The following is a 16,460-nucleotide window of genomic DNA, read 5'->3' on the forward strand; positions in this document are numbered from 1 at the left end:
CGTGGGAACCCTGCATTTAGATTTCTTGTGTATTTGCTCTTTTGTTATTTAGTTTTAAGGGTTGAAATTTTTCTTTTAGTTAATGTCTCTCTCCATATTGTTTACATGCATGCATGCTGTAGATACAGACTGATAGGAGTCGCATGCTTGTAGGAGATACTGATTTCTGATTATGGAAAACAACTCAAGACATATTAGCCAAATTTCCATATTGAATAGCTTAATTACACCCTTAATTTCTGATTGCTAATTTGTTTTTATAAGGACAAATTGTTGTCTTCCTCACCCCCACCACATCTTAAATCTGCATACACTTCTGTGCATGTCTATGAACTGGAGTGTGATCAAAGAATGTATTGTTCCATTTGAAAAGTTCAGTCTAACTGTTGATTTGATCTCTGTCTTCCTCCAGATGAGCAGTGTAAAGCGTCTAAAACCCAGACTGAACTCCATCCTGTTTAAGCTGCAGTTTGAGGAGCAGGTGAATAACTTGCGTCCAGACATAATGGCAGTGAATGCTGCCTGTGACGAGATGAGGAAGAGCAAAGCCTTCAGCAGACTGCTGGAACTCGTTCTGCTCATGGGGAACTTCATGAACGCCGGCTCACGGAACGCCCAGTCTTTCGGCTTCAACCTTAGCTCACTCTGCAAGGTACGTGCGGAGAAAAACAGTTTGTGTGAATCATAGCCACCTGTTTTTAAGCTACATTTAAATATGCACACTAGTTTACAAATATTTTCTGTGTGGAGGAATATGAAAAAAAATGCTTTAAACAGAGCTCTGAGTGCTAACCAAGTATACACGATCACTGTAACATTGCAAAAACAACAAATCTAATTCTGGCATGATGCCCTAAGACTTTTGCACAGTACTGTATATCTATCGTAGACATTGCATCTTCATCCCGAAAGTTTGTTATTTGCATGCATTACTTTTATTTAACTTGCAGCTGCTCTTGTCCGTGGCACGTATACCCGACAAAGCCTGTCATTCAGCAGGTGTACAGAGCAAAGATCTCTCTCATGTCTTAAAGCTACAGTAACTTAATTAATTTGCAACATCTGTGCTATAACTTTATCTAAAAAAGAGTTAACGGTTACAGTCATCAAAAAGCTTACATATTAGCTTAAAGGTGCAGTGTGTAATTTTTAGAAGGATCTTTTGACCGAAATGCAAAATAATATACAAAACTATATTATTAGGGTTGTATAAAGACCTTTCATAATGAACCGTCATGTGTTTGTTACCTTAGATTGAGACCTTTTATCTACATACACCGAGGGTCCCCTTACATGGAAGTCGCCATTTTGGGCTGCCTTTTTTTACAGAAGCCCTTAAGGATAATTTTTTTACTAAGTTGTCTCCGACGATGACATGTTTGTCCAGTGGTGGCTACAGTAGCTTCTAAATGTGTTTCAAAAGCGAGGGGTAGGGATGGGCATTCGATTAAGTTTTCTTTGTCGATCGTCGGGAGAATTAACGATCGACTATCGATTAATCATTAATATTTTTATAATAAAATTTGTTATTTAACTTTTATACTTAAAAAATGCAATGAATACAAATATACAGCGTGTTTTTCCTTGATGAGACCTTTATGACAAGATCAACTTGTGGCAGACAGTTAAACTATGTTTCAAACATATGTGCGTGCATGTGCGGAACCTGCAGCTGCCAGCCAGCGTTCTTAAACAGAGACCTCATTATTAGTTCCAAAATAATAAAAAAAACAGATTCATGTTTAACATTAAATTAAACAAAAAACATAATACTTAGATCTGAAAGGTTTTGTCAAAATGTAACTCAAAATTATTCAAGCCAGAAGAAAGTGCAAGATATTAGCCTTCCTAACATTAGGCTATAACAAATTAGGCTACTTAAAGCCTAGTGAAAAATAACTAACTTTAGTAACTCGCATAAAACTTCTGCACCAGTCTACTGATTTGAGAAATAAAAGCATGTTTTGGGGTCAGACGCGACCGCAACCCATGGTGACCATCAGTCCAGCCGGCAGCCGCCGCCGAAAACAGCCGCTCCGAGGAGACTGACCGGGATGCACAGGTACCTCAGCGCTAACTTATTCCGCATACAGAGTATGTGTGAAACAGCGTGCGTTTTCTGAGCCTCATTTACCATTGTATAATTATACTAACATAGTCTTTTAGTTTTTATTTGTTGTAAAACAACAGTAGACACAAATGTACTATGGTCTCCAACTCCACAATATACCATAACCATGGTATTTGTAGTAAAATTGCGGAAATACAAATCGTTTTTAATCTGCAAAAAAAAAAAAACATTTTCACAATGATAAAATCATGGCTAATTTTCCTAAGGTAGTAGCCTAATTACAAAATTATATGTGTTTGAAAGACGGAGATCCGCACCTGTCAATCTATTACATAACAGAGCGAGGACAGAGACAAACGTACTCATAAACGGGAGTAATATGAAATAATGTGTGAATCTTTGAATAACTGTAAGTATACATTTATTTCAAATATATATAAATAAATATATTTGTCATATAACGTTTTGAGACATGGCCTAATCATGCTTTTTTCACATTTATTGCTCATTTATTGTGCGGGTAACAGCGTTTTTGACGCATTTACCTCAGAGATTATTTTAGCAATATTGCTTTTTTCCGGTAATAATAATACAATTTATATTTCAATCCTGTTTCATTGTCTGTTTATTCATTTCATTATGCTGTTATGTTAATGTGATGATATTTATTTGCCATATGAAACGTGCCGTTATATGAATACTTTTGTATAATATTCAAATTATATGCGGAATAATGTGTGCATCTTTGAATAACTGTAGGAATACAGTTGCTTATTTTTGTCATAAAGTTTTGAGAAATAATAATATTGTGAGGATTTATTTCCATATGAGATGCTTTTTGTCGTTGAATACTCTCGTTTATTATTTGGAAATCATATACATACATAGGAGGAAATATATAATGTGGAAGGGTAGACTTGCAAAGTTACTCTGCTTATTTTTATTTATGATATATGTGGAGATAAATAAACCATTGGAAAACTGCTGATTTGATCCATTCAGATCCTGACCACCAGGCTAGAGATTTTAAACATCCTTAATCCACACTTACTGGTCTGTCAAATAATATCTAAAATATATTGTTTTGTAAAAAAAATGATGCTTTGTTCTATTGTTTATGCGGAAAAGTGTTCACAGAAAGTGTCAATCACATGAACGTTTCATATGCAGAATAAGCGGTCAGCAGCGCACTGCAACGGGTGCTTGACGGATTCGCCGCACACATACGCAAACGCACTGCATACGGAGTATTTGTGAAACAGGAGTTAGATAAAAAAAATGCATTTGATTAATTGATAACAAATTACGAAATCGACGAAATTCTTAACAATCAATTATCGATCGTCGATTAATTATGCTCATCCCTAGCGAGGGGTGACCCGAAAATTCTCGGGGCAGCCACATATGTCCAAACTTCAGTCAAAACCGTTCTATTTCATCATAAACAATCTGAAAACAGGGCTTTAAGTGTAAAATACCGAACTTGTCCTTTAATGCAGACCAAGCAGCACATGACATTAAAGTATTGCAATAGTATTTCGCGACAAGTACTTACTAATCACTCCCCTGAGACTTTTATGTCACATGCCGATCGATCTGTGCAGCACCACATGAAGTCAAACACCTACTGGCTAATTGTTATGTGCAATTACCACCAGTTGGACAGGGGTGGGAATTACAGTTACAAATAAATCACCCTTAGTGTAATCTGTTATGGTTACACTAAGGGTAAAGGCCATCCAAAATTATGGATGGCCTTCACACTTTTTTGTCAGTGCTAAGAAAAAAATTGGGCAAAAACTGTGAATATTTGGTTAATGCGACATCTGAAGTCTTTACATATTTAATAGAACTTCCCTCAGCACTTCAAAACTAAAATCACTGAAGTCTAGAGGCTGTTTGTAAGCTTGTTTCCTAGAAAAAAAGTATCATTTCATCTAGTTAAATCAGCCCTTAAGCCATTTATGTGTTCTGCTATCCATATATTTATTATATTCACACACACTAGCGATTTTCATCAAATGCTGTCCTCCTGCTCTCTGTTTTTGGAAAGAATCCGATAAGATAATAAATTATGTTCCTCTGATATATGTGGAAGAGCCGGAGCTGAGTCATCATCATACAAGACAGTCCAGCCACTGTGTCCTTCATTCCCTTCCCACAATTTTCCCGTTACCTTGACCCCTATCGGCCGACCCATCTAAAGTGCCTCTCGCTGGAGACGCCTGGCGTTCGAGAAGATCTCATTTGATTTAACACTATCAAGCATTCAAGACCACAGTAGCTGTATCTCTTGGCATCTATCAAAGTGCAGAGACCAAAAACCACTTTATAGCTTTTTCTTCTGTTTTCAGAGATAAGTCCTTGAGTAATGATAGTAATACAGATACTGTATAAATATGTGTGCGTGTGTTGGAATAGAGGAAGGTTTTTATTTTGCTGTTTGGTCAGGTGCATAAGCTAATATTAATGCTAATGGATATCCGCATAACCAGGTTACGGACAGTTACGTTTGAAAATAATAGGCAGTATCAGCATAGTATATTGTACTGGAACTCAGATTATCTCTCTAAAAAGTATTCAGCTTCAAGTTGTTGCTATTACCTTTTTAAATGACCATATTTAGACCATGTTTTCGGGTAAAACTTTTGAAGAAATGAAATTAATATAGGCACTCGTAAAAAGATAGCAATCTTTCATTATTTACATCTTTACATTCATGTTTATGCATTTGGCAGATGCTGTAAGGTAGCAACTTACAGTGCACTACCATCGCACTACCATCTATACATTTTATCAGTGTGTGTGTTCCCTAATGATTGACCTCATGACCCCTGCACAGTTTAAGAGCACTCGTTTCATTGCTAAAAACAATGTTATTTTGTGTATTTGGTATAATACAATGTGTTTGTGTGTTTTTATGGTTAAAAAACACACTATTTTCCACATACCGTACATTTTTGTAGCTCCAGATTTCACTCTCTTCCTCAAACGCATGGATTTATAAATGTGATTGGCCTGCATACCGCTGACGTCAGCCGGAAACGTGACGCTCATTACCATGTTTAAAAGATTCGGTCACAATGCAATGCTAACATGAGTTAATTTATGAGTCCAAGCGGGAGGAATTATGATAATGTCGGTCTTCTAAACATCACCAATCCTATGAAGTTAACTGTTGCCTACAATCCGTGTGTTTGTTGTAGTCCAAGAAAAGAGATTTGCGTTGGAGACAATAACTCGCATCATCGTTTACTTTGGGATTTGTACCTTTTGCATATCGTTAACATGTACTCTTACACACCAAAGGAAATATAAAAACTTGAATTGGACCATTGGTGCTTTTTAACACAATGTTCTACCAAGTGAGTTAAAAACAACACTCGCCTGTCCCATGTTAACCACCCAGAAGACTGCAGTATATGGGTGATTCTCACGAAAACTTGGTTTTAAAAATTTCAAGCATGAAAATGTAAAAATTGCTTAAATTTACTTTTTTTCCCCACCAGACATTGACAAACAAAGTCTGGAGTAAATGGGAACATTAGTTTAAAAACTTTTACTTATCATTTAACAGTTTTTGTAACAATTTAAAAAATTAGTCCTAAAAAATCTCATTACCGCAACAGTCAGAAAACATCAACACTGACATATTTTCAAAATGACATGACAAACCTGAAAGAACATAATTTGGAGATTCTGCACATGCATTTAAAATCAAAGTATTATGCTTCTATTAATTAAATTAACATTTAATAAGCATCTGTTGCGGTAATGATAATCAAAATGTCGTGTAAGCATTCTGACAAGACAATATTTCAAATTAACTGTAAAAAAATGATCTTACCTGGTAGCCATCTTGAAGTAACTGGTCCATGTGCTTGGTCACTCAAAATCAAACTTTATTAAAATTCTGTATGTGTGCTTAAACTGTTCTCAAAAAGTGTTGCGGAGGATGAGAACATCAGGCATGGACACATCATTTTCCTAATTTTTCTACATTATTATTATACATGAATATTCAGTAAATATTTTTTCTGTCATCTAAAGTAGTCTAGCAAAACATCCTTTTTTTCCTTAATATTTTTGTGTTAATTTGATTAAATTACAACATAACACATGTTCAAACACAGCCGGAACCCTTGCGGTAATGTGAATTTCAGCAGAAAATAAGATAAAATTTACAATTATAAATTCTTATGTTGAAATCACACATTTTGCAAGGTAGAACACAGTATTGTGTTAATTCTGATGCTTTTTAATCTTACTATATTACACATTTTAAAGCCAAAATCATTAGTGCCGTGGTGTTTCAATGGTTTCGTGAGAATCACCCATATCAGCATCATAGCATTGTGCTCAGTCAAACACCCTGGCCAACCCTTGACAAAAGCATCATAGCAGTGAGTTTTGCACAGACTGGGGCGCACTCATATACCCCCTTACCGAGGCCAAATCACACTAGTCAAACGAACCAGGCTTTGGGTATGCTAGTCTAGCAGCACTCACAATTTAAAAAAAAGTTTATATTTTCTCTAATGTAACGTTGTTCTGTATATTATACAACGCAACATTAGATTTTTCTGCCCTAGTTAAGACCCTTTAATGAGATTTTTTTTGTGGGAGTGGGTGAAATTTTGCGAGTGGTAATTCAGATGAAGGGCAGGTGGGGAGTATAATTAATTACTATGCCAGCCATTGCAGATGTACTTAGGTTTCCATGGTGATTTGCCATTCATTTCTTTTAACAGGCTGTCTCCCTTTTTCTGTCTTATTAATCATCCATCTTATTCTTTACCACTTTCATACCTTCGTTCAGTGTGGTGCTAAAACTCAGAATGGCCATAACAGCATTAGTGCCTCTCTGGGATAATGAAATGCCTCCCTGCTCATCATGTCTCCTTGAAGACCTGATAAAAGACTGCAGACCGTATACTAACACAGTTACAGTCAGACTTTAAAGAAACATTTCGCCCAAAAATTCTGCCATTTTTTTCTCACCAAGGAGTCATTTTGAAGAATGTTCACACAGACCAACCAAACATAAAATCTTTCTTTTCTTGACAGGGCACATACAAACAAATAATCTCCACAGTATTCTTTTTCTAATAAAAACATTTGTTTATGTCTCAAGTTTATGTATAGATTAGGCAGAAACCAGTCCGTGCTTATCTTAAAGCGACAGTAACCTCAATTATATCCTACTTTAGTCTGTGTCATTAATGTTAATTAAACAACCCAAGACAAAGAGAAAATCACTTCTGTAGCTCTGAAAAATAATAATTATATTTAATGTACACTCACCTAAAGGATTATTAGGAACACCTGTTCAATTTGTTGAATTTGTCATTTGACCATTTGGTGTGGACAATCTCCTGAACCCCAAACTTAATGCCAGAATGGGAAAGAAAGGTGATTTAAGCATCTTTGAGCGTGGCATGGTTGTTGGTGCCAGACGGGCCGGTCTGAGTATTTCACAATCTGCTCAGCTACTGGGATTTTCACGCACAACCATTTCTAGGGTTTACAAAGAATGGTGTGAAAAGGGAAAAACATCCAGTATGTGTCAGTCCTGTGGCCGAAAATACCTTGTTGATGCTAGAGGTCAGAGGAGAATGTGCTGACTGATTCAAGCTAATAGAAGAGCAACTTTGACTGAAATAACCACTCGTTACAACCGAGGTATGCTGCAAAGCATTTGTGAAGCCACAACACGCACAACCTTGAGGCAGATGGGCTACAACAGCAGAAGACCCCACCGGGTACCACTCATCTCCACTTCAAATAGGAAAAAGAGGCTACAATTTGCCCAAGCTTACCAAAATTGGACAGTTGAAGACTGGAAAACTGTTGCGTGGTCTGATGAGCCTCGATTTCTGTTGAGACATTCAGATGGTAGAGTCAGAATTTGGCGTAAACAGAATGAGAACATGGATCCATCATGCCTTGTTATAACTGTGCAGGCTGGTGGTGGTGTAATGGTGCGGGGGATGTTTTCTTGGCACTTTTTAGGCCCCTTAGTGCCGATTGGGCATTGTTTAATTGCCACGGCCTACCTGAGCATTGTTTCTGACCATTTCCATCCCTTTGTGACCACCATGTACCCATCCTCTGATGGCTACTTCCAGCAGGATAATGCACCATGTCACAAAGCTGGAATCATTTCCAATTGGTTTCTTGAACATGACAAGGAGTTCACTGTACTAAAATGGCCCCCACAATCAACAGTTCTCAACCCAATAGAGCATCTTTGGGATCTGGTGGAACGGGAGCTTTGTGCCCTGGATGTGCATCACACAAATGTCCATCAACTGCAAGATGCTATCCTACATATATATGTCAACATTTCTAAAGAATGCTTTCAGCACCTTGTTAAATCAATGCCACGTAGAATTAAGGCAACTCTGAAGGCGAAAAGGGGGTCAAACACAGTATTAGTATGGTGTTCCTAATAATCCTTTAGGTGAGTGTATACAATAAATACAGTGTTATTATTATTTGATTCTATTTTTGTACGTAATGCTAATTTTAGACCTTACTTAATGTGCATCTTTGTTCTTTTTTATAAATGTTTGTAATTTCTTTATTTGTTTTAATTAGATTTTTCCCACCCCTTTTTTTTGCTGATCCAAAAAATGATCCTATCCGTGCCTCAAAAACCGTAATGTAAACCGACCTTGAGTTTTGTGATCCGTCACACTGTACATCCACAAATAGCAGTGCAGTTTCTGATGGACAGGAGTGACAAAGAAAGCGTGTTGTTTACTTTTTCAAGTTTCTCGCCTAAGGGCCCGTCCTGATCTCTCGCTCCGTCTCGCTTGATCCGATTTGTTTGTTTATTTTCTGAGGTTAAACCGTCAGTGTCTTTATTTTTGCTCTCAGTGGGTTTATTGAGCACATTTAGTTGTCAAAGGACTTGAAAGTATTTATCTTTGAGGGAGTGACTTTAGCGTCACCGTTTGATCTCTTCAGCAAAGGATATTCAACGTGTCTTGGACCCGCTCCTCATCAGAGCCTCAATGAATGTTTTTACCTGCAAACTTCGGAGACCTAGACATAAATTTAGACATAGTTTTTTTTATAATATTGGTTTGAAGAAATAAACAGAAGTAAGGTCAAAGAATATCTTGGTCCTTCATTCATCCTAATGTGTGTGGTATATTTGAGAAGCCCTGTCAGGCAAAGCAACAAAATCTAATTTCATCCTCACCCATCAGTCTAACGCTTTGCACGGCTTGCAAATGTTCTGACACTGCAGTTATCCAGTTGAACCCTGTATGCGTATCTAGCACAAAACCCGTGTCAAAACGCATACATTTAAAGAAATTACGGAGAGAGGAGACTATAAAAATGGACTAGATGGAAAGTCGATTTTTCCAATTTTGTCTAATTTCAAGAGCCTCATTTGAAAGTCCTTTTTCACTTCATCTCTTTTTCTCTCGTCTACCCCCCTCCCAACCCTCCAAAGGTAATCAGGCATCTACACCACCCAGCAGAGCTTAATAATGTTTGCGCTATCCATGTTAATCAAATGCTTTTTGTGCAGCCTTTTACAAAAGCCTTGTATCCTTGTGCCACAATGATAATCATAACTGACAATGAAAATGTCTTGCTTTTCTGGTCCGGCTGCAATTTCGGTGTACTATCAAATTAACTTGTCAGACGTGAAGAAGGCTGTTGCTGATGGGTGCCTTCAAGATTCTCTCCATCTACCGCTCTTCTTTCTCTCTCTGCCGTTCTGTTCACATTATAGGAAACAAATATATTTGTTGTTTTTATACTTTTGGGCAGCGGTGGAGAATGCCAGTACACTTGCATTGTGGGTAAAATAAACACATTTTACTCATGTGCCCTAATGCATATATCCTGTGCAGTATGTAATGAATGATTAAAACAATATTAGTAAATAGTGTTGCTTATTAAAGGAAAACACCACAGTTTTTCAATATTATACTATGTTCTTACCTCAACTTGGACAAATTAATAAAAACCTATCTTTGTTCAATGCATGCACTTAATTTTTGTACAGTGCGTCATGAATGTGTTAGCATTTAGCCTAGCCCCATTCATTTCTTAGGATCCAAACAGGGATGCATTTAGAAGCCACCAAACACTTCAATGTTTTCCCTATTTAAAGACTGTTACATGAGTAGTTACACGAGTATGTATGGTGGCACAAAATAAAACGTGGTGATTTTTTTAAGTGGATAAAAATGAGAATATATTGTATGGCGGAAGAGCACTTAGTTTGCATCATTCGACCTCTGGCGCAGTAATATTGACAGAAGTTTGAGCGACAGGGGGAGTAGTCAGGAGTGATGATGTTACTGTGCGTCGTCTAAGTCTATTTATTTGTCAATAAATAGAAAAACGGTGGTGTTTTCCTTTAAATACATTGATGGCTATAGGAAGATGTCTACTTTTGAGAATGTACTAAGAGTGCAGCTGTACCCATGTCATAAAGTTGTATCTTACTATGGACTCCCTTGTTACTTGTAAAAGTGTTAGCAACCTGAATGTGTTTAACGCACCTTTTATATTCATGGATTTTACAAACGACTATGGCAGTTTTATAATCCCACTCTCTTCTGTTACACAAGGGATGTTGTGCTATTAATATTTAATATCCATATCACATTAATCAGATCGCTTTTCTCTTTTACTCCCTCAGCTGAAGGACACTAAATCAGCTGATCAGAAGTCCACTCTGCTGCACTTCCTGGCGGAGATCTGTGAGGAAAGATATCCTGAAGTGCTAAAGTTTGTTGACGATCTACAGCATGTTGATCGGGCCAGTCGAGGTACTTAAACATACGCATGCACAGAAGTGACAAATATTCACATTAGCAAGACTGAAATGGACTCCTTATATATGTTTAGCTGGTCTCTAAACAGGTGTCTAGTTGGTTTAAAACAGTCTGTGGGACACTTTTTTTTTTAAAGGAAAACAACACAGTTTTTTAATATTTTACTATGTTCTCACCTCAGCTTAGATAAATTAATACAAACCTATCTTTTTTCAATGCGTGCACTTAATCTTTGTACAGCGCGTCGTGAGTGTGTTAGCATTTAGCATAGCCCCATTCATTCCTTAAGATCCACACAGGGATGAATTTAGAAGCCACCAAACACTTCCATGTTTTCCCTATTTAAAGGCTGTTACATGAGTAGTAACACGAGTAAGTATGGTGGCACAAAATAAAACGTGGCGATTTTTTTTTAAAGCGGATAACAAATTAGAACTATATTGTATGGCGGAAGAACACTTAGTTTGCAGCACTTCGACCACAGGCACAGTAATATTGATGGAGGAACACGTTTTAAGCCTTTATTTAGCAATACCTTTAGCTCTTTTACACTTTTCATTGCTTAGGGACATCCCTACTAGTTATCAGTGTTGGGGAAAGTAACTTTTAAAAGTAATGCATTACAATATTAAAGGTGCAGTGTGTAATTTTTTAAAGGATCTCTTCACAGAAATGCAAAATAATATACAAAACTATATTTTTAGGGGTGTATAAAGACCTTTTTATAATGAACTGTTAAGTTTTTATTAACTTAGAATGAGGCGTTTTTATCTACATACACAGAGGGTCCCCTTACGTGGAAGTCGCCATTTTGTTCCACCATGTTTCCACAGAAGCCCTTAACGGACAAACTTTTTTTTACTAAGTTGTCTCCGTTGTTTTCCGGTGGTGGCTATCGTAGCTATGCGTTTCAAAAGCGATGGGTGAGCAGTGGTCTGAGCCGTTGGTTGCAATTCCAGGGCTCCAGACTGCCCCCAAATGGTGACATTTTGCCCCTAAAATTTGAGAGTGTGCCACTGAATTTTACATCCAGTCGCACATGTGCAACCAGTAAATTTGACCTTATTTTCCAAAAGTGCACAATAAAATGTGACACTGAATTTGAAACAGCACATTGTATTTTCTGTATCTATCATCAAGTATTTATTAGTAATACAGTGGAAATGAGAAGAAATGTGAATATTTGGTTAGCATGTTGATTTACGGTGTGTGCCCCTAAATTTTCTGGTTGTGCCCCTAAAATTTTCAGTTGGGGGCCACTGTGCTCCTAGTGAAAAAAGTTAGTCTGGAGCCCTGAATTCGCAACCTCACCACTGCAGCTAAAATTTACACACTGCACCTTTAAGTTACTCCCAAAAAAAGTAACTAATGACTTTTTTTAGTTTTGTGTTACTTTTTCTTGGCTGAGGCTTGATCTCTTTCAGGCCTTGCAGGTGTTTTTATGACTGAAAAGTTCTGCCATTAAAAATTGCATATTTCATCATAACAATGTCAAGCTTTGACCTGCCATCTCAGTTTCTGACTCAAACTGTTCCCACACAGGCATGTACGAGTGCATAATGTGACTACGTTTAGTTTATTTCAGTACATTTTTTTAAATCAAATTAATTAAACTATAAAAGTAACTTTTTTTGATAAAGTAACCAAAATATTAATGCGTATATTTAAAAAGTAATGCGTTACTTTACTCGTTACTTCAAAAAGTAATATTATTACTTAATGCACACTTTAATCCCAAATAATTTCTGTGTGAACCCAAACACGTCCCGCAAATGTTCTGGGATCGCTCATGTACAGGGGATCTAGTAACATTGCCTAAACATTTACATAACACATCCTGTTTGAACAAAAGGCAGAATCAGTGCCGTAATGGGCTGTGCCATAGTGAAGATGAAAATTATCGTTCAGCTCTTCGACACAGTATTTAAATGCAAGATGAGAAATGTCTGCAAACTGGACTTAAGCTGAGATCAGGGAGCTCGTCACTATTCAGAAAATCATTGACAGTGTGAATGAACCAAAACCAAAGATCCCAGGACAAATCCCAGAAGCATTTTCTGTGTGTGAAAGGGCTATAGATGCATGTTTACCTCAGACCCACACACAGTTTTCACAATTTCTTGCCTCCAAGCAGCCCTTAAGACAAGCATATCATTCAGTATTGGCCTCACACACACATAAATCTGAAACAAGGGACCCTACAATATACCTGATGTTTGAACTCCATACCACAGTGTGACGGTAATTTATTGTCGACTTCTATCAGTGTTAATGTCCTTTGCACTTCACGGCCTCATTTTGTTGCACACACTTTATTAGCAACCCTGGGCACAGAGATAATGTCAACCTCTGTGTGTTGGGGTGTGTGGGTCAGGTTTTACATTGTGGAGACCAAAACACCTACATTTTGGGTGGCAGCCAACAACGAAATGGCTTAATTAAGTAAATGATGTCTTAATGATATTGTAGTAATTAAGTTTTCTGTGAAGACCCGGTTTGCGAGAGTCAGGGTTGAAGAAAATATCATAAGCTCGTATTCAAACAATAAATGGCAGTGGGATGCGTATTAGTGGATGCAAGTGAAGTGTGTCAGATCTGTGAATTTTACTATCGTAACTCTTCGTGTAAACAGATGGAGAGGATAAATCACTAAAATAAACTGAAATATCCAGACATTTTCTGACTGTTTGTGTGTGCTTTAGCAGACAGAGAAGCAGGGGGCTGTTGTGTTGAGGTCACATTGCCCTCGGCAGCCTTGGAGGCAGAGTCACAACAGGGCAACCAGACCGCCTGACTGCATTACCTATTGCTTTTAGATAACAGAAAAGTGGGATGGGTACAAATAATCCAAAAGTTTATTTTTGAGTTTGCATGTACAGTAAATATGATTTCAATGACACTGTCTGTATTAGGGAGCGAGTTTTGGTAATGTATACAGATTTTTCCCCCAGCACGGGATGAGACAATGCCGTTTTTATCGGTATAGTCTAATATGACCCTCCTTCTCTGCAACAGAAGTAGGGCCCTATAAAATCCGTTTTATTTTTTCCCAAATTCCGTTTTATTTTTTCCCAAATTCCGTTTTCTCCGTTTTAATTTTTGCAAATTCCGTTTTATCCGTTTTAATTTTTGGCAATTATATTTTTTTACCCTTTACTTTTATTTTAGTCATAAAAAGAGTGTGCCTTTTAATGTTAATGATTAAAATGTAAATGATTTGGGGGAAAAACTGGATAACAGAATTACTTAATGACTATAAAAGATGCATTTACACACGCACATACACACGCGCGCGCACGCGCACACACAACTCAATTCAATGCATTGTTTTTTTTAGTGTTGTTGCAGGAGGCTACAACAAGGTGTCAACGCAGTGGTGCCTTCAGAAGTGCCTTAAACACATCAATCCAGCGGAACGCGATCCATATTTTATACACAATTGCTTGAAATGCATATAACTTTACAAACATACACAGGATAGTGATCTGACTTAGGACAGCATAAGCACGCAGCTCTTTGCACGTGCGAGCGAAAGAGAGACAGAGAGCGGCGCCATGATGCAGATGATTATATTTTAAATGCGAGGGATAGTTAGTTTGCCTCAGCTCGCTTGAAATGCATAAAACTGAACAAATACATGAGGATTTGTGTTCGCACTTCGGACAGATGCATGAGCGCGTGCACATGAGAGAGGTACAGTGAGACAGACATGGATGAGAGAGTGCATGTATCTTTCTGCGCTCACCGTGAACAGAGTGTTGACTAAACTTCCAAACGAACAGTTCTCCGGTCACATAAAAGTCATGTGAGACCTGCTCGGAACTAAGTGCTTAGCGTCGAATTTCTTAATTTTTTCTCTGACGAAAGCTGAGTCGTGGAGAGCCGCTTCGCCATGGTTTGGTTTCAGTGTTTTGGAGGAGGTCTGAAACGACGGGAGGGGGCGTGTCGCCCAGATTTACGTCCCCCGGTCTGCATTTCCCCCAGACATACGTTCGTCTCCCACACAAAAACATAATTTTATTCAAAATATGTAAAATTCCGCGAAATTCCGCGTTTATACTAGATTCCGTGTTAATTAGCCAATTCCGCGATTCCGTCCGCGATTCCGTGATCGCGGAAATTATAGGGCCCTACAGAAGCTCTGAGGTCACTGAGGTGGATCACTATACTGTCCTAAGCTCTGATGTTTTAAAGGGATAGTTCACTTTAAAATGAAATTTCTGTCATTATTTACTCATCCTCATGTTGTTGTAAACCTGTATGAATTTCTTTTTTCTGATGAACACAAAAGATATTTTGATAAAGGATGATAAACACACAGCATATAGTGTCTATTGACTTCCATAGTAGGAAAAAAATATTATGTAAGTATTGTAATAGAAAATATTTTGATAAATGAAGGTAAGCACACAGTTGATGGTACCCATTAAATTCATTCATATTTTTTATTCCTACTATAGAAGTCAATGGTCTCTATATGCTGCGTGTTTACTATTATTTATCAAAATATCTTTTGTGTTCATCAGAAAAAAAATAATTCATACAGGTTTAAAACAACATGAGGATGAGTAAATGATGACAGAATTTTAATTTTTGGGTGAACTATCCTTTTGAGGTAATATTTTTCCTCTTGGCTGTGCGTGATTGGTTGCATTAGTAAAAAAAAGCAGTTTCAAAGGCAGAGAGAAATGTAATGAAATATTTGAAAAGACATTTTTATTAATGAAGCGTGCATAAAAAACAAGGATATTTATTAAAGCTGCACCGCAGAAATGTGCGTCTACATCTGTGTTTGAAAAATAAAATAAATTGTGTTACTTTCTGAAGAGTTAATAGTTTAACATCCACTGCTCTTTTGCATGGATGAATCAGAAGATTTATCTGTGACATCATAGCGGAGCACATTTCTCAACCTGTTTATACTGTACCAAATTTATGCTTTTTTTGCACTGCTTAAATAAAATAATTTTTCTTGGGGAAACTTTATTTAGTTTCTACCCCATTAATAAACATCTTTACTCTAGCTTTTCGACTATATTAAAGGGGACATTTCACAAGACGTTAAGCTGTAAAATGAATCTTTGGTGCTCCAAAGTGTGTATGTGATGTTTTAGCTCAAAATACCATATAGATAATTTATTATAGCAAAAATTGCCACTATATAGGGGTGAGCAAAAATTTTGGGTGTGTCCTTTAAAATGCAAATGAGCTGATCTCTGCAGTTTTGTGGTTGAGTAGTGCAGATTAAGGGGCGTTATTATCCCCTTCTGACATCACAAGGGGAGCCAAATTTTAATTACCTATTTTTTCAAATGCTTGCAGGGAATGGTTTACCAACACTAAGTTACAGGGTTGATCTTTTTCACATTTTCTATGTTGATAGAAGCACTGGGGACCCAATAGGCTTTATGCCCAGCTGCACTACTTCCTGAACTTCAGCCAGCTCCTTGTTTCCTGTCTGCCATTATTGGACAAACTGAATAATCCAGGTGTGCCTGATTATTGTTGTTGTGACTACTGAGGTCAGGCACACCTGGATTAATCAGTTTGTCCAATAATGGCAGACAGGAAACAAGGAGCTG

The 16,460-nt window shown here is 37.4% G+C and overlaps 1 protein-coding gene across 4 annotated transcripts in view; it reads left to right on the forward strand.

Moving 5' to 3' along the window:
- diaph3 (diaphanous-related formin 3) overlaps positions 1 to 16,460 on the forward strand; it is a 391,776-nt gene that overhangs the window by 218,614 nt on the left and 156,702 nt on the right. For all 4 annotated transcript variants that reach the window (XM_073876167.1, XM_073876164.1, XM_073876165.1 and 1 more), the window contains 2 exons: positions 413 to 652; positions 10,743 to 10,872. In XM_073876167.1, the coding sequence (XP_073732268.1) occupies positions 413 to 652; positions 10,743 to 10,872 (370 nt within the window). The remainder of the gene's footprint in view (positions 1 to 412; positions 653 to 10,742; positions 10,873 to 16,460) is intronic.

This window comes from Misgurnus anguillicaudatus, chromosome 14 (assembly GCF_027580225.2).
Source record: "Misgurnus anguillicaudatus chromosome 14, ASM2758022v2, whole genome shotgun sequence".
Taxonomy (NCBI): domain Eukaryota; kingdom Metazoa; phylum Chordata; class Actinopteri; order Cypriniformes; family Cobitidae; genus Misgurnus; species Misgurnus anguillicaudatus.